Here is a 24,556-nt window from a genome sequence, read left to right as displayed (position 1 = left end):
TTATATCATGAATATCTATGTCAATATGAGAAAGGGGAGGAATATGAATGAGGCAAATTACCGATTAATGAGAGTTTTCTCCCCCCTCTCCCTCCTTTCATCATATTACACTTCGAACATCAGTAACATTTCGAGATAAAATTCATCAGAAATTCAATTATCGTATCCCTTCGATTATCATTTCCCTTGGGGTTCGAAACTCGACATTTTTTATTTCAACGACATCCTCTATAAAATTCGCCTGTCATAAAAAAAGTCTGTAAACTCTTGCGCGGAAATGGAAAGAAAAACGAGCATATCTATGTTATCACCACTGTCAAAGAATTGAAGGAAGCTATAGGAGGTTTAAGGATTCGGGAAGAATAGGCAAAGATAGCTGGCGAACGGACAAGAAGTGAATACCAAGTTCAACGGACGACGGTTCGACTCGAGGGGCAGGTATGGAAAGAAGGAGAGAAAAGGGGAGAGTTCTTCAAAGCTAGGGTAAATTTGCAAAGTTACGGGACTCTGCGGTGACTGCAATGGACGATGGAGTTTTAAGCAAACTTCAGCTGATGTTGCAAATGCCGTAGGGAAATAAATCGCAACAATGATGTTCGTGATCACACATTCGGTCCATTTTATTTCACGTTAATCCAAAGTTAAATTGATACAAAGTAAATTAAAATTTATTTACAAAGTATATCAAATAACGGTTTATTTTATTTTGGACCGAATGTGCGTTAACACACATTGGTTAGTAATATACAATTTAATTAATAACGACATATTAATTACTAAATTGCCGGCTGATAAATCTGACCATCTCACTGTGCGCGGAAATTGTATACTACAATTTAATATTATTTAATATTACAAAGAGACAAATAATTTCGCAGTATAACTAAGATATTAAGCTATTAATTGTGCTATTCTCTGATCACCTTTGACATTTAAAATTTAATACGGTAACTTTGGAATAATAATTTGTCCAATTTAATAATGAAAATTTCAATACAGAATGTTACCATGTTTGTTTGCTTTATTCTTTACTATAATATTTTGATTTGCATTTATAAAATCTTGCATCTAGTTTTAAAAGTACAAAACACTCAGAATAAAATTTCACATCTCAAGACATTGTGATCTTTCTTTACAAAAATTCGTAAGATTATTAATTAATTATTTACAATTGTCTATTTATTATTTAAGAGTGTTCAATTATTACCTAATTTTATTTTGAAAAATCACCAATTTTCTTTAATATAAAAAAATTATACTATTGTTTTCAGGATCATAAACTAATAAAGTCTCCAAAGTATATATATTTACAATCTTTAGAATCAATTGTTATATCTGCAATAGCTTTACTATCAGCCGTTGCAAAAGCGGAAAGATATAAGCTTGATATTATATATGCATAAATTTTTATGTCATTAACACATAAAATAATATATTAAAATAAAAAATAATCATTCTGCTTTAAAAATTATAATTATCTTTTTCGTTAATAATTCCTGCTCAGAGGACCTATATTAATTCGACAAATTGGCAGCAAGGCTAATACTGCGCGACATTGAGCTAATAATAATGCTTAGCAGCACGACGCAGACGAAATTTTGGGACAGAATTTAGCACGGGTCGCGTTGTGGTTGGGTGTCAATTAGCATTCAGTGAGGAACGTCGTCCTTTGTCGTATGTACCGGGCGAACTGGTCCGAGCGTTTCACAGGAAACAGGGGATCGTGCCAACTAGGTGGATGGCGTAGAAATGACGGTCGAGGAATGGTCGCCGGGGGTGCAGACGCGTTTGAATAAGCGGGACCGAAGAAGGGATCGTGTAAACAGATATCCTCTATCTCCGGCAGAACGAAGATACGAGTGGACCAACCTATTTTCACTACTTATCGTTGGAACCGCGTAAACGTGTGTGACAACTTTATCATCATTAAAGATTATTTAACGGCACGAGAGTTCTTCCTCGCTTTTAGCAAAGGAGAAAACAGCGAAAAACACTTCCCCCTAGTAAGAAAACCGGCGAAAAACAATACATGTGAGAGAATGGAGTTAATAAAAAATACAATACTACCATCGGTGTTTATGAATTTTTTTTCCACATCATAGAGGTATTTTTCATGAGAGCTCAGGCGAGATTGTTTTTTTCATGAATGCATACTTCGACGTGTAAAACGAGAGGAAAACAAATCTGATAAAAATACTGGCGTTATTTAATGTTTCGTATAAAAGAGGTAAATGGTGAAAAAAACGAAGTTCGACAATAATTCGTTAATGGACGGTGTTAGTTTTCACAAGAATCTAACCAACCTCGCGCGAGAAAATATCATAATGTATAAGTGATATATAATTAGAAAAAACAATATACAAATAAATCAATATATTCATATATAGAGAGAGATAAAGAGAAGGAGAGGAAGAGGAAGATAGAGACGAAACAACCGCGGGTTGAGAGCACCGTTGTATGTAAGTTCCTTCTGTGTGCAAGCCGTCGCGCATATAAATCAGCATAAATTGCAAGGCAGGGATTCCGTAGTCGCGGCATGTATCGTCTGCGTTTCGTACGTACTGCGTTTAGCAGTAGCACAGGTGCGATATTCATGCGGGATGCTAGCCATGCGACCAGCAACCTACCTAGCCTCGTTGATTCGTCGTAATGACGAAATAATTTACAGCGAGATCATTTTCTTCAACCCATGCAAATATCTTATTTCTTGTCAATTATACCATATTCGCTAAGCAAAATAATTGTACATCTAAATTAAATATTCATTAATTAATTCATTTATTACCACTATTATCTATTTTGACACACAGATACGAACGGCATCTTTGAGCTCGAAATCATATATTATTTAAAAATTAATTGATAGAATGTGAATTTTACTTTTCATATGCTTCTCATATATTAATTGTTATTCATTGTTATTCATGAAAAAAATATTATGCGTAATGGATTACATTTCAGAAAAAGTCTGTGCTGCTAGACATATTAAATATACCATTTTTTATACATTTATACTTAGCAAATATAATTTAAAAAAAGTAAGCGTAAAAGGATTGCGCAGCAAATCCGTCGTGCGTATCCCATTTAAAACGAAATGCTTTCTCGAATTGACGTGGCATTTACTTAATAATATAAAAATGCAAGCTGTAATTTCGCATATAGAAAGTCTTGAACATCGATCATGAATAATGTCAATATTTGGTGTGTGCGAAGTTGTCGCGAAAATGTTTTTCCTGAACAAACCTACGAGACGGCGGGGCGGAGGTATTGCGTTTTCAACGTCGCGACTGAATCAGCCTTACGGATTTTCGTTTAACTTGGCGACTTTAGAGCGGCTTTGCTGCCACGCCGTAAGATACTTTTATCCTCCGACGCGTTTTCTCAATGGCGAAACCGTACCGCGAGACTTTTCATAACTCGGATTTCTGTCGCGATAGATCCAGAATCGCCCGAGATCTTCCGCCTGTGGATATCCGGTTGTCTATATATCTCACGTCCAGTCTATCCAATATCGCAATTCCGATGAAAATCTTGGCCATCCAACCACACGCCTCATACAATTTTTTTTTCTTTTTCCGGCATTTTCTATTCGGCGAAAGTGACGATGTGGTCATTGAAAAATTTAAAAGGAAGATAATTCAGGAAACTCTGATTTCAAACGAATTTTCCGATATTTTTGATACTTTGAGGAGAGGAGAAGTTTTCTTCCTTTTTATCGCTTGTCCAATAATTTTATTTAAGCGTTTATACTCAGCGTGAAAAAATTCTTCGTACATTCCTACGGTTATAGTAACTTATCTAATAAAATGTGACAAAAAATATGCATCTATATACAGCGTTATATTAAATCAATATTTTTATATCATATTAGAAATTTCAAATTTATAATATTGAAGAACCGAACATATTTTACTCGCCGACATAGGCAATGCAATAACAAACGAACTGGCTGGAATGTCGTAAATATTTCAACGCGCATTCGAAAGCGAGGGCTCTTGAATCACGGCTGCGGTATCGAGCTGTCGTAACGACGTATCTCTGGGAAACGGACAGATTTTCGTTATCATGATATCGATTCCCCACATGCGGTGACGAATTCGAATTTATAATCAGATTCCGTCGTACGGTTTCGCGACGCTTATTGCGATCTCTATATGTCGCGCAGAAAGAAGGGCAAGAAAAATACGACGCGAAGGAAGATACAGGAGCGTACCGATAACTTTGACAATTTTATGATGCACTTATTGATATCACCGTTTATATATCGTGGCGAAAATATATGTCTAAAGTACACGTCTGCCACATGCGTGTGTGGATAAGGGCAAAAATTCATTGAATCATCGCCGGCACGAGCATGCCGAAGAAGGAGACGAGCCTGATGGAAATTGCATACGAGATCCCACCGCCGGGTGCAACGTAAATTTATGAGCTTACATCGCTAGCCGGAAACGAGCTCGTAATTCTTCGGTTCGAGCTGAAGGACGTTGGTACGCCCCGGTTGTCCCGATCCTCCTGGAGGGAACGACATATGCAAAAAGATGCTGTGACACTTTTTCCCTCATCGGATCGAACACGTCACAACGTAAATTATTTACGTGCATTTAAGTCAATTTTATTTCCTGGTGATCTTTTGTAAAATTTAATTATTGAAATTATTTTATGATTTACGCTCGTATTTTTAACCGTCAATTTTATTATTTTACTATACGAAAACACATAAGTAATAAAAACATAATAGTGCATAAAAATGAAGATAATAGAATATGATCTCGGATAAAAATTTCCGCGTCAAAGATGTCGATATTTCATATTTTATTAACTGATGGAGCATATTGTTGTTATTATAACTCCTCTAATTGATTGTAATAATTAACAGGATGTGCGTTTGAACATATTGGTCTGCGAAAATTCTCTTGTCAATCAAACACGATAAATTAATTTGTAGATGATACATTTGATGTAATAACATAACATAACATAACAATAATTATACTGAGAAAGATTCAATATATTGTTAGGACATTTTACATATTTACTATAATGATTTTTCCGTTTTATACAATTGTGATAGAGAGTCTTTCAGTATCGAGATATCGAATAATAATCTAACATTGTGATTATAAATATAGCAATCCATATAAATAGATAAAGATTTTATACAAATTGCAAAATGTACCCTTTGCTTTGTCTCAAAAATATTGATTATTTTCTTAAAACTGAAGTTATAGTTGTGCAGAGAAAATTATTTTATATTATTTACTTATAATTTATTGAAGAGTTCAAAATTTCTTTCTTATAATTCAATCGACTGATTCGTGACGCGTAGAAATAAATTATCCGAGATTCTCCCGAGAAGCCAAGAAAGTAAGAACGGACGGTTCACGATTCGTTTAAAGCATCGAAGATACTTCCGAGCGACAGATCTATCGGAGAATAGATCCGACGATGAGTTATTTATTTCGCTGTCGATCGGAAATCCGATTTTGCCTGCGGAACCCGCCCGCATTGTAAAGCTATGTGTATGTATGCAACGCTGTTGTCTCACGTATTTCCGCCGTTATATTTGCGTCACGCTGCACCTCACGATGCAGGCACGAGTACACGAACATGTACATAGACAACGGTGCTCCCTTAATGGCACTCTAATTTTAATGAACGCGTCGACCGATAGTTGAATCTTCTACAGGACTTATCTCTCACGCGATATTTTCTCTTCAACATTCCCTTTCTTGAAATTTTTCCTACTTTTTCGCGAAACGGATCTTTTATATTCCTCGCGTGCTACGACAATGTGGGTCGTTATCTTTTTGTATTTCTTATATCTTCTATAATCTTATTGGTATTATCCGTGTAATTTGCTCGTGGAAAACGGGAAATGCACGCAACTAATAGTTGCAATTGTAATTGGTGCGCTACGTGCGAAGCAAAGATATCGCGTGGGATTCATGTTTCACAAAATAATAACGTAGAAACACGAGGCAAACACTTGAATGTTGTTTGCTTTTACATAAATAAAAGTAAATTGTGAGTTTCAAAAATTAATTGATAAAATAAATTATATATATATAATCTATTTTGCCTTATATATATATATATATATATTTAATATTATTTTTGCCTTATATATATTTTTTGCCATATATATATATATACACACATATATATATATAATTCAAATAAAATCTAAATAAAATCGTTTTAATAAAATCTTTAAATGCGCGTTGTTTTAAAAATTAAACAACGTTCAGTACGTCGAAAAATTTAATAATAAAAACCTTGTCCGCAATAATTAATTGATATTTTTGTTCAAAAGCACCGCCGTCGCTAATTAATAGCATTCAACGAACGGGACAATAGTCGAATTTAAATTGACGGATTTCAACGCTGCCAGAGAATACATCGATCGCGAATGCACCCGACTACGAGGATTATAAACATCGAAATATGATAAACGATGTTAATAATTTTATCTATTTCAGAAAAGTACGGCCGATTAATGCCGCCTCTCCGTCACGATTCTCATCATTAGATTTTGTATGCCATAAAGCGTAATATGGATGCGTGAAACGGACGGTAATTATCGTGAAATAATTGCACGCAATCGAATGCAAGTCGCGTACTATGAAATGTATGTATTTTATTTCACTAATCAAGCACTAATGATATTGATGATTAACGACGAACTGATTGAACTTATCGCGTAATGTAAAAATCAATTCGTCAAAACGCCCCCGCGGTTTACAGAAGCTTGAATTATCGTCAATCGAACATATTTGTTTATCTTGCCGTAACAAATATATCCTGTAAATTTAATGCCTCAATGCATCTTGCGAATAATCTACATTACGATTTGATTTATTATTCGATAAATTAATGTTCAAACAATACATATTTCCAACAAGTTACGTAGTTATTACTTTTTCATTTACATTTTACAACAACCGCCAATTTTATCATTACCGTCACGTTTACTCCGTTCGCTATATTTTCACCCCGATTTTTATCCCCGCGTCACGTTAAAGACACATTAGACTTTGAAACGCGAATTGCGTGACTTAATTACGATACTAACGATAATATTAAGAGTAACACGCGAATGCGCACGTACACACGTATATGTAATAGTTAATAGGAATATGCACAATCTACAATCGTTATACCAGCGTGTACACGAAGTTACTATCGGACTATGTATACGAGACGTGTTTCTGGAACACGTTGGCATTCGCGACTCGTGAAGCCGTACACGCGATTTCCACGCCGACGATACGACTATACTACTACGTAGGAGAAACATCCCCCGGAGCCGGAGAGAGGAGCAGAGACACGCATTCCGAACGGAATTCCAATACGCGATGCGACACACCAACTCGGCGCGATATTTCCGTAACGCCGTAACAATGGCGCGCCACGAAGAGAGAGAGTTCTCTCCCTGTGTAATTGTCGCGCGAATTTCGGAGATCTCGCGAGGGACCCGGCAAGTATCGCGGCAAGCCCAATATATAACGAATATATGCGGCACAATCCAATAAATGCGGACGCGGGGCCTCTGTACGTTAAATTAACTGTCCAAGTTGTCAAAGGTGAGAGGAGGTCGGCCCGATCTCTACCTATCCCGGGACGGAAACTTTCAAAGGTTTCGTCGACTATTGTTTCCAGCACGCGTAGCATGATCGCGTCGCCGACCGAGCAACGCCGAAGTTGAACAACGTTGGCGACTTCCGGGCGCGTCTACTACGCGAGATTGAAATTCTCCGCGTATGTTCCAAGAGGGGGAGGGAGGGAAGATCGCTGTGCGCGCTCCTCGCCTAAAATATTTCCAGAGTCGCGATAACGATCCTCTCTCGTCAAGAAATGGGACGCATTTTAGTCCAATACCTCCCTGATACGTCTTCCTTTATATGAAAATATGAAAAACTTTTGCGCTTGAAATAAGCTTGGGAAAAAAGAAGGGATGTGTAAAAATATATAATGTATTCCGAGTGAAATATATATGAATTTCAAAGAAGAGAGCTCCATTTTTGGTCAAACCGAATTAAACTCATTTCATGAAATATAAGAAACATCCTGCTTCTAAAATTTTTAAAATATATATGTGATGTTGAAAAAAAAAAAGAACATTAAATGTTTCGATATATTCTCAGAGAATGTTAAAAATCATTTATGTATTTAATTTGAAGCATAGAACTTAAATATTTTAATCATAATGTTCAATTTATAATTATTAATTATTATTGATGAAAAAGAATGACAATTTCTCGAAATGATATTATATTAAATTGATACAAACGCACATTGATGAATACATTATAAATTAAATTAATTAGATAGCATGTTAGAATAATATTAATTAACATGACGGTCGACTATATGCAAATGTGCGTTTATTTTAATTAATTTTGTTGCGATTAATTAATGTCCAGCACAAGTTATTAGTAAGAGCTTGCCAGTAAAGGGTGACTAAAATACACGTGAATAATTTATGTCGCCCTCTGCATAATAGAATGGGCGGTGTAAGGATCTCTGTGCTCTGTAATGTACCTCATTGCTTAACAACATTAAGCTCAAACTATATTAAGAAATACGCATATATATATTCCGGCATATACAGCAATAATGTCAATTAAAATCAGCTTAACCAAAACAAAATTTAGGTTGGGAGTTATAGTACGTGCGATTATACATTTAAAGGAATATTCATAATTGAAGAAACTTTAATAAAAAAAATACAACGTAACATAAACGATGCTTAAAGCTTTACTAAATGTTCGCCAGCAGCAATCGATGTTCTTACGCGAGAATACACTCCACCGTAATCGTCCGTGAAATGAAGAAAAGGAGCCGGGCGACGATTGACGGAGAGGAAGCAAGACGAAAGCTGCGCGTGATGAAGATTCGCCGAAGAAATCCCGGGATTTCTCTGGAGGAACGCCAAGTGAGTAAAACATAACGAAAACCAGTTTTGCGGCTCGCCGTTAACTCCCTTCCCTCTGCCCTCCGTCCGACTAATGAAAATGTTCGGATGTGGTTCGTTCCCTTTACAGGAGCGCGCTTTTTCATATTCCGTCAATTAGCGTTAATTTTTTAAACGAGCAATGGATATATAAGAAAGACTGAGAGAGAAAACTTGGCCCCGGGTTGATCTCGAAATGGAAAACGCGCCTGCCTTCACCGATGCCTGGATATTTCGTGAGAGCGGTAAGCTCAACTTCCTGAATTCGATTACTATCTTACCCTACGAGGCTGGCAAAATCCTCGCCGTGCAACTACCGGCTCGCTGCGAGCTAAACGTCCGTCAGATTTGCGAAATTAATCGTACAATTACGCTCGAGGCGACGTAAACCTCTCCGTCCGAGAGCCGAATGACCTGAATTATTTCTGCGAATAAATTCAAAAACATCTAGAAAGTATCCGGTTTTAGGAGGACGCGAGGTTTCGCGAGAAAGAACCGCTTAATTTATTACCTCCTCGTTTGCGTCCAGAGAGACGACGGCACAATTACACGTGCATTATGCAGATTGATTGCGTTTCGGGCTAATTGAAACTGCAACGAGTTACGACGCGCCAGTTATTGCGCAACACGCAATTGTTTTGATTCCGGACGGGTAAGTGGGTTAATATCTTCGCCAGCTTGAATAATAGGTCTCCTCGATACCCGGGACGAAAACATTTTCCCGAGGTAACGAAATTTCATGGAGCGCCGAGTACGGTCGAGTTGGCAAAAGTTCCTCTCGCTTAAATTCCAGGACCTATCTTGGAATTGCAAACTTCTCCGCGAAAAGGAATGGAGGTGATTGCGCGAACGATTACGTCATTTTTGATACAAATACAGATTTCGTTCGGAATTCATTCGAGTCGAGTTATCGAGCCAAATCTCCGGATGTACCTCGCGCCTTCGTAAAAATGTATCAAGATTTTGGAAATTTATTTCGATATCTCGCGTCTTCCGACAAAATGACAAACGGAATGATCTATTACGGCGCGCATATCGATAGCAAAATTGGAAGCGCAAATGGAAGTCATCACTAATAATGGAAATGGCCGCAAATCGTAATGCATTTGTCGACGCATCGAAGGAAATTTAATTGGGCCGGGTTATCGACGAGCTTGATATATATCCATCATCGGTCTTCAGCGAGCCCTCTATATCGAAAATTCGCGTAATCGATTTCCGTTCAAGTAACATATATCTGCAGACATGTATCTACGCTAAAAGGCAGTTTATAAAAGACTTCATTCTTATATATGATATATATCCTCACAATTTCCTCTCTTCACTCGGGATATATCTGATATATATTCGCTAAGCTAATTTTGTCGCCCTCATTAGCCACGCGATTGTTTAATAAAAATAAACTTTTATCGTTGCGTACCTTCGCAGAAGTGCGAGCGGGTAGTTAGCAAAAATGGAAGGTACACACAAAATTAGCGACGAGGCATTTTGCCTACCTCTTCTTCTCTCCCCTCTCATCTCGTCCCTCCCGCAAATTTGTTCGGGTCGCTTGTTCGCGACTTAAAATCGCGTTATCCGCTTAGAAAGACCGATCGACACAATCGCGGATACCGCGGGGGTTAATTCGCAGCGCAAAGTTTTCCCACCTGCTCGGCGTCCGTCCGTTCGCCCGTTAAATTGCTCGTCAATTAATTGAATTACTGGCGGCAGCCAGTGCCGCTAAGTGCGATTTGCCACGGGAAAAGCAAGGGACGAAGTCGCCATGCGCTTTCATTTTCTCCGCTCGTTTCACCTCCTATACCTTTTCCTACCCGAGACCATCACCCTCATCATCCGCGTTTCTCGCCCCATCCGCGCGTCCGCCCCGTGTCTCTTCCTTCCGCTTCCTCTGCTCCCTCCCGTACCTCTAATGCGAATCCCCGTTAAAAGCACAGATATATAAGTAGACGGGAGCTTTGCACGGGAAATGTATTTAAGCTGCGTTTTCACATTCGTCCGACTACGTCATCTCTGGAGACACGCGAGCGCGAACTTCCGTTCCGCGCAACAAGGAAAATATCCCTCGGTGTTATTTCATAACGCGACGTCTATGTGGGTCATCCGACGCTTTTAACCGGCGACGCCGAGCTTCCGTCCCCCCCGTCGCGTTCGATCCGGGATTACTTCGCCATCGCACCTCTCAACCCCCGAAAACGATGCGGCTCGTTTATGTTTTCGCTCGCCACTGTCTGTTGCCATATCCGCATTTGGCGTGTGTCAAGTCACACGGTAATGGATTTGCATAGCGTACAGTGCAACGTTTGTGTAGCGAAATTCTAAATTATTATAGTGTAGTGTGTATAGTGGTGGTTCGATTCTCTCTGATATTTTAAAGCATTAATAAAAGTTTGTGAGAAATAATCCACAAACGAAAGAAAAAAATATATATATATTTCGGCACAGTGCTCGGTAAAAAAATTCCTCGAATTACGGGAGAGGCAGGAAAAAACAGCAAATTCGCCGACTAAACTGGAAGCGATTTTTTTTTTAGCAAAAATGTCAAGAGATTATTTTTGATAAAATTAATTTTTTCATATATTTGTATAATTAAGTTTTAAAATTATAATTATTAAAGTATACTTTTATTTGAAATTAATTGAAAAAATAGTTTTGTTAATTTTTTAATCCTTAACAAAACAGAATTTACGAAAAACTCTTCTTTTTCAATCGCTTGTAAATAGGGAACTATTGACACCTCGAAATTTTTGTTAAGCAAATATCATCTCCAAATTGATCAGAGAATCTGCTGTCAAAAGAATATTTTTTCGAGACACTGTGTAAATATATACTAGTAAAGTGGAATCGTACGCTTTCAACATTTTATTTTTTATTTTATTCTTCTGCACGCGCTATCGCACACGTAAATATTTTTTTCTCTATCGAATTAATGCAATAGCTGTTATGCGTATACTTGTTACACAGGAAACAGGAAATCTCCCTTGCGGAAAATAGGAAGTATCGCTGGAAACTGGGTTACGATCATGTAGCAATAAATCGGGAATGCTAAAATGAAATTCCTCGCACCGCGACTCGATAACCCGCGATTTTACAATGTTCGAGCATACCGGAGGAGGATTCGACCGCGAAAAAATGGACGGCGATATCGAAATGTCATCTCCGCGGAATCCGCGGCGAAATCGGACGACTCGTTCGAGCCATTGAGAAACTTTCCGAAGTGTCAAGAAAGTTGTCCCAGGCGGAATAATAACGCGCGTTTCCCCTCTTCTCCCGCCTCTCTCTTCCGAGGCCCGTCCGCGAGAATTTCGGCTCGGTTTCGCGGTTGGGGCGCGGCGCCGGTCGGTAAACAAATAAATCAGCGACTTTCTGTGGTAGCACCGTTGCACGCTGATTTTGCAGTTTTCTTTCGTTCCCCGTTATCCCGCGCTGAGTCGGAATGAGGAAGATGTATATATATACGTGTCATGATTTATCAATCTGAATTGGGTCGGTAAAATTCGTAGAAGTGTTTAGAAAAAGAATTCCTTTCCGTCGTGATGAAAAACGTAACGGATCTATTATTATCGAACACATAAAGTTGAGTCAAGCTTACTCCGAGAATAGATCTTTTATGGAAAATTCAACGAAATTTGAGTAAAAATGTTAAAACGAAAATGTGTGTAAAGACAAAAATAATTGCGGCGAAGCGGAGTGTAAGCAGAGAATTGGAGATCCTCAAAAATGAAAAAATTGACGGACGAGCGAAAGAACGTTTTAACGTAATGAGAGACCGTGTAACCGAGAAAAAAGGCAAGCTGTAATTCAGATATTAATAAAAGAAGAAGCCCGTGTGTGGGAGAGATTTATACCGTCTTAGTGTCTGGACGTTTAATAAGAATGGCTGACCACACGATACGCATTTACCACTGTATCTCTCCCTAAATACAACGGAAGCGCATTTGTGTTTGCGCGCGCGGGATTTCACGAAAGTGGCGCGGATAATAAAATGCGACGTTTACAAGAAGTATATAAACTGTGCGACGACAATAATGCTTCCATTTAACGAGAGTGCATTACATTCCGGCAAAACGGCGAAAGAAAATTATACCGAAGAAAGAGGAGAGAGAGACTTCGGGTAAAAGCGGCGCAACTTGTGAGAGAGTTCCACTGCAGAATCTCGAGAGTGCGCGCGGAAGTAAGGTCGAAAAATAAAATCGACGGTAGACGACGGTGATCAAATAGAAAAATATGTTCCTAGGAAAGAGACTGATGTTCGAGATAAAGAGGCAGGCGGAGAGAGAGAGATCGGGCAAAGTAGCGAGAGAAAAGAAGATCAGATAACACGCTCGCACGAGTTTTCGCGCTGACGTAACAATGTGGAATTTGGTTCGATCTTTATAGTTGTTCGCACAAAATCCATCTACTACCGTTACAGCATAAAAGCCAAAGCGCACGCAAGAATAAAGTAAAAAATAAAATATTAAAAACGCGCGCGTCCAGTTAGTGAATATATATGTATTTACAGTATCTCAAAAAAATATCCTTTCACTACGCAGATTCTCTGATCAATTTGGAGATGATGTTTGCTTAACAAAAATGTCGAGGCATCAATAGTTTCCTATTTACAAGCGATTGAAAAAAGAGTTTCGCAAACTATATTTTGTGGAGTTAAAAAGTTAACAAAATTATATTTTCCAATGAATTTCAAGTAGAGTACATTTTAATAAAATTTTAATTTTAAAACTTAATTATACAAATATATACAAAAAAAATAAACTTACAAAAAATAATGTCCTCCCTTGACATTTTCGATAAGAAAAAAGCAACTGCGGATTGATCAGTGAATCTGCTGTTAAAAAGGCATCCAGAAATTTTGAGACACTATGTACATTTTTTTTTCTCTTACATTCGCACTTTGTAAAATGTAACGTTATGACATTCAAGCGAAAATATGAGGACGTTTGGCATCCTCGTCGCACGAATTCCGCCAACGCTTGTAAAATTGTCCGACCGAATTCTTTTTCCGCTGCGTGCTGCGAAATCCATTCCTCTTCCCGTCGGTCGTAATATCCATCCTTCTGACGCCACTGACCAGCAAAGGGATGAAAAGATAGAGGGATCTGAGCTGGTCTTAGGCAGGCAGAATCAGGACATCCGCGCGGTGGATAATCCGCTGGATTTATTCCGGCACTACTTTTTCACTAAGCCACCCTACGCGAGGGAGCCGTCTTAAAGCAGAAACGCATAGTGGACTCCGGGGAGTTACATTTTTGCCACTTTGCCCTTCTCTCGTAGGATCGTATACGTATTCGTAAAATTGGTTCCTAGTTTTGCGCGGACTCGAGATTCGCTTCTGTGTATTAAATCGCCGCGTATGAAATGTCAGTTTTTCAACCATTTTTCAGTGACTTTCAAAAAAACAAAGTACATAGTTGGAAAAACTTAATATTTTATTTTGGATGTGATCTTATTTTAATTAAATGTGAAAAGTATTTTAAAAAACTGTAAAGAAGATTAAAAATCAAAAGTGTATATATTTTCCAATCAATATTCCAGAGATATTTTCTATACGATAATATTTTTTTGCACGCGATTTAATACACATCAACAGTAATTTATCAATTTTTTTCATATTAATATAATTATTTCTGAATGTAGTAAAAATTACTCTTTCAGTTCTTTTACGTTTACTATAGATCAAAAAACAAACATTTCAGAAAAATTAAAGCCCATTTTTGTAGAGAGTTATGTCGCTTTTCTGACATAATATGTAATACTTTTTTATAAGAAAATGTTTAATATTTCAAGAACGTTTCACAAAATTCTAATAAAACTAAAACTTTCGAAATTTGAAATTTCTAACGCAACAACTTAGTAATTCACTTTTTTTCATTGGCAGTGAGAAAAAGATTCTAAATCGTCGTGGAAAAGCTAATTGGATTTTTGGGAAGCGTTTAGACGTTCAATGAGAGAGAGAGAGTATGCAGTAGCTGCGATCAAATGAAGGGAAAAATTTCTTTAGACGCGGAAAGAGGAATTTTTTTGCCCGTTTTCCGATAAATTCTCCAACGTGAGATCCGAACGAGAAGTACTCTCTCAATTAATTACCGCGATCGCATTTTATCGTCGAACGCGACCGTGTTATACCGGTATACTGGAAACCGGTACGAAATCCTCCTTCACCTAATTAATTGCGCGTAGTACCTTTATTCGCGCGATTAAAAAAGAATTCTCAGACACGTCGTGAAAGCAGCGAGAGAGAGGAGAGAGTTTGAAGCGCCGAGATATACGGGAATAATTAAAGTCTATTAAATTCGCTGCATATAGGATTATATCTCCGGTTCCGGGATGATGATGAAATAATCGGTTTAAACCGAACCCGGGATCAGAGTGAAAATCACCGTGCGAACGATCAAATTTTAGAAATATTATTCGTGTTGGATTATTCTCCGTCCCCGCACGCGCGTATTTTCGTGGATATAGCAATGCTGTCCCTCCTAGGTAGGAGGGGGAGAGATATTATTTACTAGAAAACACTCGGCGTGTTTTCACGACAGTTTTCATGCGCGCTTTGACGTACTGCCGACGTGAAAGGTCGCACAAGGGAAAAATCACGCGGACTGCACGCTCGTAAAAATTTCCTATGGGCGCGTCCCGTTGTATTTTCTCGCGTGAATATGGATTTCGCTTTGTATATGTGTGCACTGCTCCCTCCGGCCTCTCCCGGGACGATACTGTAGAACAGTTCATCCGCCACCTTCGATTGTGCCACCGGAGTCACGTATACTTTGAATTTTATAGATTGTTGCATCGATGTATATATAGGACCGCATTGAATATTCCCTAGGATTATCGATACGTGGATTATGCGTATCGTATTTCAATTTGGTTAAACCTTTCACCGCCGTGCCTTTATTCCGATGAGGGAAAAATCTGAATTTTTTAAGAATTGTTTCTGCGCGAACTTTTCGCGAACACAATTTCAAAATAGTTAAATAATATTTCGCGACACTACTAACTCCTGATTTGTCCAAGTACGCTGTATTTTTACTGAAAAATAAATTCGTCCGTGTTTCGGGCGCACAATAATGTCTTTGGCTGTTTAAAAATATATTATCGTATATAAAAACAGACATACTAATACTAATATACCCGGTATGGTACTGCATATGTATATCACCTGTGTGCATTTTGTTCCACATATTCTAATAAAAGTAGAGCGAAAATAATGATAAAAAAAATCTGACATTTTGTGCCACTTTTCCATATAAAAATACACAATGCTTATACAAAAATAATAACGCGAGCCTCGCGAAAACCGCAGCTTTGTTACAGTTTTACAGGTTGTTCAATCATTCATCGTGTTTCATTATATCGCGAGCGTAAATCGCGACGGTTACCCGTCAACGATTAATCGCGTTCGATGGCGAAAAAGCTCGTCGAGGGCGTCGATCTTCCTAAAAGCACTTGTCGGAGCGCGTTCTAGCCCCTTTCTCCGTCCGAGCTTTATCGAAACCCGTCGCTATATTGTTCCAGACGGCGCGCGACGAACGTATGTATGTACGTACCGCCTCTCGCCATTGTCGCGGACGATGTACGCGACAGCTCGAGAGAGAGGGAGAGAGAGGAAGAAAAAGATGGATCCGCCAATATAAACTCGAAGAGCGCAATTTCTTGGCAACTCGGTCGCAGCTCGATACGCCAGGGTGTTTTCGGCGTTTCTGCACGTTCGCGAGCTTTCCGCGTGATGTGTCGACGAGGTTTTCCACCACAACGACGTTCGAGGATACACTATCGAGAGAGGGAAGAGTCCTAAATGGGGCAGCGTTTCCGAGAGATGCGAAGTCGGACGCGCGAAAGCGGAGATAAAGTAAACCATGTCATTTACCGAAACTACTTGAACTTTTACCAGACAATGCTGCATTTATGTCAATCGACTATTAACAAATTTTTCTATCTAACGTAATTTCTTTCTGTATTTATCTTGATTTTCTGTTATTAATTGTCATATAATTATTTTCTTTTTAAAAGGTTTGGACATTTTATAAAGAATTGAGAACGCGCAAAGTAAACACGAACTGAGCTGCTACTATGCATTTTATTCTATTAACTCCACCAGTTTGACCTCTCTTCTGGCAGATACAAAATTTTCCTTTGAATTAACGAAGGGAGGGATTTTACGAGACGGTGAATTTTAAAATTTTCCTCTACGACTTCTCTCGACGACGCGTGCGAAAAAGTGTCTAGCAAAACGGAATTTTCTGAAGGCCGAGAGTTCGTTCCTTTTACTTCTGTTCATTCGTTTCCTTTCCTAACTCTTAGCTGAGACGATATCGTTTGTACAATGTAGAATTGTACAGCAACGGGTTTACGTTTGTGCACGGAATTTTTGCTACGATCGAATTTCTCGCACCAGATTTTTCAAGTTTCACTTATTACGACAAATATTTGAAATCTCTTTTCTCAAATCCTTAAAATAAAAGGTATTTCAGAAACTTTTGATATCGACATTTTCGAAAACGAAACTATTGTTGATCATAAATGACATACAGCTGATCATAAAATAACGTTAACGATCGATTTTCATTTTGTATCCTCGTTCTTGTAAATTTTAAAGAATCCAGATTACAGAGTCAATTTCTGATTTACCGTAAACTCAAACACACACACTCATACACGTTACTGGTATATTTACATATTAGCAATAACGTATCTGCACATTGCGTCAGGCAGATTTATGCTACAGTAGTAAAGAACGACGCGGATGGAAGTATTCTTCTGTATGCGAAGAATTATTGCGCGTTCACTTGGGAAGACATTCTTCACTTTTGTAAATGCGGAAATTCGCGAGGGCCACTTTCGTTGCATGAGCAATATTGCTATATATATAAAACCGCATTTATATAACGTAATATATGTCCCATATCATTTATCATCCTATCCATAGCTTGTCAAACGTAGAATAATTTTTTTGATATAAAAATTATTTACTCTTATAAAAGTAAGATCCTATTTTTTTATTATTTCTTCTTTCTTTACTTTTATATTTTTCGTTTCATCGTCTGAGAAGAAAATTCCATCAAATTTCGCAGAATCCCAGAGTTCCCTGTTTTGCTCGCTTGTTTGTTCGGATATATCACGCAGAAACGATCGAATTGATTTTTGCGACACAAACTTGGAGCATATCTTACGATCAAAAATCAACTTGAAACTTATTGATATAGAATTACATGTCGCATCAAAAATTTATTCCGCGGAAAATACGGATCCTAGTTCGGTAACACCGCTTATCGTTGATCTTATCAAAATTACAAAAACTTGTAAAAAATTTTTTTTATCTGTTTTTTTTTTTTTTCTAAAAAAGATATGTAAAGTCGATATATCGAAGTTTATTGTTGTCGCTTTCCCACGATGCTCATTGGCTGTCAAGAAGCATTGTGCGTTATATTCGTAGCATCGAGAGACTGTAATCGCGAGGGTTAGCAGTTTGACAGTTTGTTCAAAATAAAATTAAATAAAATAATAATATTAGTTTTAAATAATATGTTATAATACTTTATACTCGATTAATATTTTTGACAGTTATCAGCTGATTTCTTTCAAAAAATATTAATCGCGGATAAAGTATTATAACATATTATTTCAAACATATTATTTTATTTAATTTTATTTTGAACAAACTGTTAAACTACTAACTCCTCGCGATGACAGCCTCTCGATGTTACGAATATAACGCACAATGCAAATCGAAACAGTCAATCAGCATTGCGAAAAAAATGCAACAATACTCGCGAGAATCGACTTAACATGCTTTTTTTTAGAAAGAGATGTTATAATATTTTAAATTTAATTAATATTTTTGACAATTATCAGCTGATTTTTGTCAAAAAATATTAATCGCAGATAAAATATCATAACATATTATTTAAAACATATTTTAATATTTTTATACATATTATATACACCCCTATTACCGCAACAGAAATGTTATAAAATAAACAATTTCTCACTCACCGATACGTGCAATAGCCAGAGTTGTAGTACACAGCACATTGATCTGAAAACAAAATATTCAAATTATGTTTATACATATATGTGTGTCGAATATCTCATAAACAATGCAGTTTAGAAGAAATGTTTTATTTCGCATACCTCGCAGTTGCTCCGCTGTCGCCTGATGCCTCCCCGGGCCTCCTCCTCCTCTCTTGGTCCATGGTAGCACTCACGACACTCGCGAAAATACGAATAATTACGATTATCCGACACTTTACACGGCACTCCCGACACGATGCGTGAACCGCACTGCTACCTGTAACAAATAAAATACATATACATATATTAGAATAATCTTATTATTTCGCATTATAACATACACAATATAAATATTCAAGCTAGAATTAACGATAGATATATCCACGGGTCGCAACACATTCGCGCGCGCGAAAACAGATTAAGTTGGGTTATGTTGGCAAGAGATTTTGCATCCAATTTTTCGTGAAATATACGTTTCGAACAATTACGACTACATATTAACGTTGAAATTATGATATGCGATTGATAAATATTACAATACAAAGATTAGAAATCATTTCTAACGATTATGCTTACTAATTAATCACAGCGGGACGCAGCTCTAACTGCCTGATACTCGCGCGGCGTTTCGGTAATGGCCGCTATTCTACAAACATCGGCAACTTCATTCTAATAGCGCGCGCGCGATACTATATACATGACTTAATAATAATTAATTAAAACTCGAAGGAGATTCGTTCGAAAAGATATAGCTTTAGAAAGAAAAAATATTAATCGAGAATAAGGTATTATAACATATTATTTACAACATATTACTGTTTTATAACTTTTACAATATTATTATTTTAAAATTTAATTGGCAAATTATAACATACACAATATAAATATAAATATGTAAGCTAAAATATTTAATTAGCAAATTTATGCTTTATTAATATTTTTGACAGAAATCAGCTGATTAAAGCGCAAACTAAAATAATATAATATGTTTTCAATAATATGGTATAATACTTTACACTCAATTAATATTTTTGACAGTTATCAGCTGATTTCTGTCAAAAAATATTATAATCAAGAATAAGATATTATAACATATTATTTACAATATATTACTATTTTAATTTTTTAACATATTATTTTAAAATTTAATTTGCAAATTAACGCTTTAATAGCTAATTTCTGTGAAAAAATATTAATCGAGTTTAAACAAACTTTATATTATTTTTTTTCAAATATCATTTCTTTTTAACATAAAACCGAAGAATGGCGCGCGTTTGTGTTGTTCTAGTATTACGAAAATTATACTAAAGAATCTCGATATTTTGCAGATGCGTAATTCATATTATTGCGCGAAAGCGCAAAATGTTTTAAACTTCGTAAATCCAAATCCTTCCGACCATGCACCACGAGATAAGAGTGGTCGCCGGGATAAGAGAATTCAAAATCGCCGTGCCAACACGGCACTTTTGGTCTTACGAGGGCACGTATATATCCTCCCCCGTATGTGCACATGCCGGCGAATATTTATGCGTTTTTCAAGCGTTCGCCTACGACTGCATAAACCACAGCACGGTCACTTTCCTGCCGCGGCGCGGCGCGAATGCATAAAGCATCGGGACACGCGCGTGTTTTTACGTTCGTCGATTTCGGAACGCATATGTTCCTCCCGGGAACGATACCTGCCTCCGTTATACGGACTTTACATTCGAATCTCGTATACCAGAGCGAAATGCAAGGGATTTGCGCGAATGTATTCTTCGATGCATTAGTGAACGAACGAACTTCTTGCGGAGAAAGAGAGTATAAGAGAGGAAAAAGTATTAAAGAAACATTTAATTAGTTACGGAGTCATTGAAGGTACGAGACTTCGGGCGGACAAGATAACAGGAAAAACGGCTTTTATTGCAAGCGAATTTTATTCGGAGCTGTCGATAGATATTCTGTGTTGCTTCCTCTCAACTTCTGTCGATAATAAGTCACATTGGTCACGACCGGAAGAACGATCGGAGTTGCCAAAGGGGAGCCTTTCATTTTTCTAATGCAGGCCCGCCTCCGTCCCGCCTCGTTCCCTTCGATCGATCGATCGATCGTAGTTATTAAGTAATACCGAGAGATTTCGCCGGACGGCTCGATGCGTCGATAAAATTTTCATTTCGCGGTTCGCTGCTCATGCTCGAGCCAGCCCGACGAAATCCGTCTTTTCGAAAGCCATCCTCCACCCTATCTCGCGAACTCTTTTCATGCCGTTGGACATATTTCTCTATGAATTAGGCAAACTCTGATTTGTCAATCGTGATTTGTGAATTGTTAAATTAATTGAAATAAACTTTGAAATCGCGATGATTCTTTATTGCGTCTCCGTGAGAAAAAGCAAATAAAATATAAAGAAGATAAAAAAGTACCTTCTAATTAAATAACATATATACGAAAAGATTTTAAATAAATAAATTAGAGTAAATAAATTTTAAAGAAATAGTTTAGTTGCGAAAAATATATACAAATCTCCTATTATAGAAGCAATTGAAAAAGCATTTGCTTCTTTAGATACAAAGTTTCGTTCTCGAGAACGTGATTGTTTTCTTTAAAATCGCGAATCCTCATTAGTCTTTCGCCTTACAAAGCGACATTTAATTTAACGGTTTCATAAAAAGGATAACGCACGGTCGGTCGGCAATAACTCACGAGAAATGTGCTTTTAACGATCGAACAATATTTAATCGCGATAGAAAAACGATGTTAGGATGCGCGACTCGTTAAATATAATCCTGCATTTTTGAACATTAAACCATTTTTAATTTTCACATTTTACGGTGCATGGTGTTAAAACACGCGTTGCAATATGCACGCGAGATAATTGTGTTCATTTAGAGAGCATGTTTTTATTATTTGTATATACTTTAATATCTCTTTGTTAAATATACATTGCGTTAAAATTTTTCTAGCTTTTTTTATAAATATACATGCAATAAAATTTTTTACTATATTATTCCGTGTTTCTCTCAATTCAAAATTAAATTTACCTCTTTTAGATACTTTTGTTTCTAAATTAACTTTTCGAACGCACATTTAATTTTTTTACAAAATTACATTACATTGAATAAATAAAACTAATGATAAGATTAATGATAAAAAATTAATGCATATTGGAGCTAAAAAGAAAAAAAAATGTTGGCGAATACTGACATAATTGAAATAATTGAATTAAAGAACAAATGGTAGACCGCAAATTATTGGTTTATTCGTAATAAAATTTCAACAATAATGTGAAATCATTTCTCATATTTTTGTATCTCTGCATTGCCAATAAAGTAATCAAAAACATTCGCGATACGTTTAGTTGCGCGTTTTATTGGAAAATACAATTGTCCAGTTAGAAAGGCATTCTCTTGCTTTCACGTGAAAAAACAGAGTTTTACTCTCAGGAGTCTACCTTGTAAATTGATTGAAATGCCAACGTATTTTTTCATCATTTTTTTTTCATTTTGTTGTGCACGCGCGCGTCAGCGCAGACGAAAAACGAAAATTTCTCGCGAGAATTTTATTTTCCGCGCGTTTCCCGACCGATTCGCGCGCCTGGTCAAGGGAAACTGCATAACTTCTGCCTGAAAATAGGCGCATAGGCTGTATATAATACGCTTGAAAAAATAGCAAAACGGTAAACCCTTATCGGTAAACTCCAGTCGAAACCGCATACGGGAATAATAAACAAAGGGTCCTCGCGTGTTTCAATGCGCGCCCTAAATCTTTGGAGAAGAGCTAGTTACGGTTGATCAGTCGTTGCGCCAAACGGGGCAACGCATGTCCGAACTTAACAAAGGCCTAATGATCCAATTAAAAGGAGATTGCCCTGATTGGAACCCTAGTTGGAATCCGATCAGAATCGTTCCGACCGGTAACGACCGGGATGGTATACCATTTCGACCTGTACGTACATAATCAGCCCTCCGGATATTCGCGGTTATCCGCGGAGCGGCCTGGTGTTTCCTATTCTCTGTAAACGAGAATTCGCTCGTCGCTCGTAGAAATATTCTCGGACGCTAAAAAGAGACGTTTCCGTCCGTCGTCGAGAGTCGCGGATTTTTTCGCCGGCGAGGATTAAACTTTTCATCCCTTACGTTCCATCAGTCTGCTATTTAAGCGATCCTGTCGCGCGCCCTGTGAGAGCCCTTGCTCTAATCTCCGGAGGATTAAACGGATATAAACGGTTTCTACCGGGCGTCTAGAGCTCTTTATCGTGTGATTTCACGCCTTGCGCCCTCATAAATGCAAAGTTTATCGCTCTCTCCCGCGAAGATACGCGGTAGACACAAGTGCCGGCGGTTTCGCAGGATGGGATCTCGAATTTCGAGAGAGAAGAGGCGAAACAGAACTCCATCATCGCCGGCGGCCAATTACGAGAGACGGAAACTGCCAGCCGTTATAAAGGCCGTTCGTACTATATCCCGATCAACGCCCTTTTTTCGCGCGCGCTCGCTTCGACGAGCGGGTTAATTGCGATCTGATAGTTTCACAATGACGTCGACTGCGTTAAACGCGTACACGATCGCGAGAAATATCGATCCTACCCATTACGAATCACGGCGCGCAAACAAGGCAGTCGAATCGAGCGGGATTTCGATCCGCTTAATTCGCGCGGATCCGCTCGGCGAGAGAGAAATGTGCCGGGTAAAGAGTTCCGAACGTCATTAACGCGTCCCGCTCGCGACGTGTTAAACACGTGCTCACCCCGAAAGGTGAGCAGCGCACCGATCGGAATCAATTTGCCTCCATTTCAAGTTCTACATTCCCTAGACTTGGCGCCGACGAGTCTTACCTCGCTTAATGAATTTCGTTAATTAAACGCGATTCGCGTCACGCGAGCGGCAAAGGGTGAAAGATGTGTTTCGCGTTGACAGCGAGCTTTAATGAAATTCATTTTCCTCCCCTTAATAAAGATACAGTATTTTATCAAACCTCACAATGTACAATTACAAAAATTAACTTCTATACGATAACTGCTCTTGTTTCTTTTGCCGAATGCAAAAAACTTCTCTCTCGAAATTTCCATATCTTCCAGTTTGAAAGTTTTACCCATGAATATTTTTCTTCCTCGACCACCAAAGCGTCGACTTTGACTACACAAATTCTATTTGCGCGGAAAAAAGACGGACAATTTGTTTTCCCCGGCTTCGCGGAAGTCGGTTTGGCGCGCGGTTTGGAATATTTCGCCGAGCACTCGTTTCCGCCATGTCTGTCGCGCTGCACTTTACTCGAGAAGCTTTCGATTCAAGTGGAAATCCAATCAAGGGTCGCTGAGTGTAGCGAATAACGAGTTCGATGAAATTACCGCGCCTTTTTGTGTACCCGTTTCCCGGCCGATCGGCCGGTCGGGCCGGTTACCCGAGTCGAGCGTTGCACAAGATCGTTTCGCACCGGCTGGGAATCGATAACGCATTGTGCGCGCGTAATCCCGTTTACCCGTGATAAAATTCATCACCGTATATGTTTACGTATTATAATACGTATCACGCGAAAGAGCAATAAAGCGCATGTCGCACGCCGCTTGTCTGTCTCGTACATTCTATATCCGATTTACCGTGGCATTATACTTAACGC

The 24,556-nt window shown here is 38.0% G+C and overlaps 1 protein-coding gene across 5 annotated transcripts in view; it reads right to left on the bottom strand.

Annotated features, from left to right (window-relative positions):
• Nucleotides 1-24,556, bottom strand: part of LOC145940774 (uncharacterized) — a 225,604-nt gene that overhangs the window by 52,919 nt on the left and 148,129 nt on the right. For all 5 annotated transcript variants that reach the window (XM_083046295.1, XM_083046296.1, XM_083046300.1 and 2 more), the window contains 2 exons: nucleotides 19,082-19,238; nucleotides 18,944-18,986 (listed from right to left, as the gene is read on the bottom strand). In XM_083046295.1, coding sequence (XP_082902421.1) covers nucleotides 18,944-18,986; nucleotides 19,082-19,238 — 200 coding nt within the window. The remainder of the gene's footprint in view (nucleotides 1-18,943; nucleotides 18,987-19,081; nucleotides 19,239-24,556) is intronic.

This window comes from Prenolepis imparis, unplaced genomic scaffold (assembly GCF_030444845.1).
Source record: "Prenolepis imparis isolate NDT839.2.m4 unplaced genomic scaffold, iyPreImpa1.0 SCAF_9, whole genome shotgun sequence".
In the NCBI taxonomy this organism is placed as follows: domain Eukaryota; kingdom Metazoa; phylum Arthropoda; class Insecta; order Hymenoptera; family Formicidae; genus Prenolepis; species Prenolepis imparis.
This window is presented reverse-complemented; position numbering and strand designations above follow the sequence as displayed.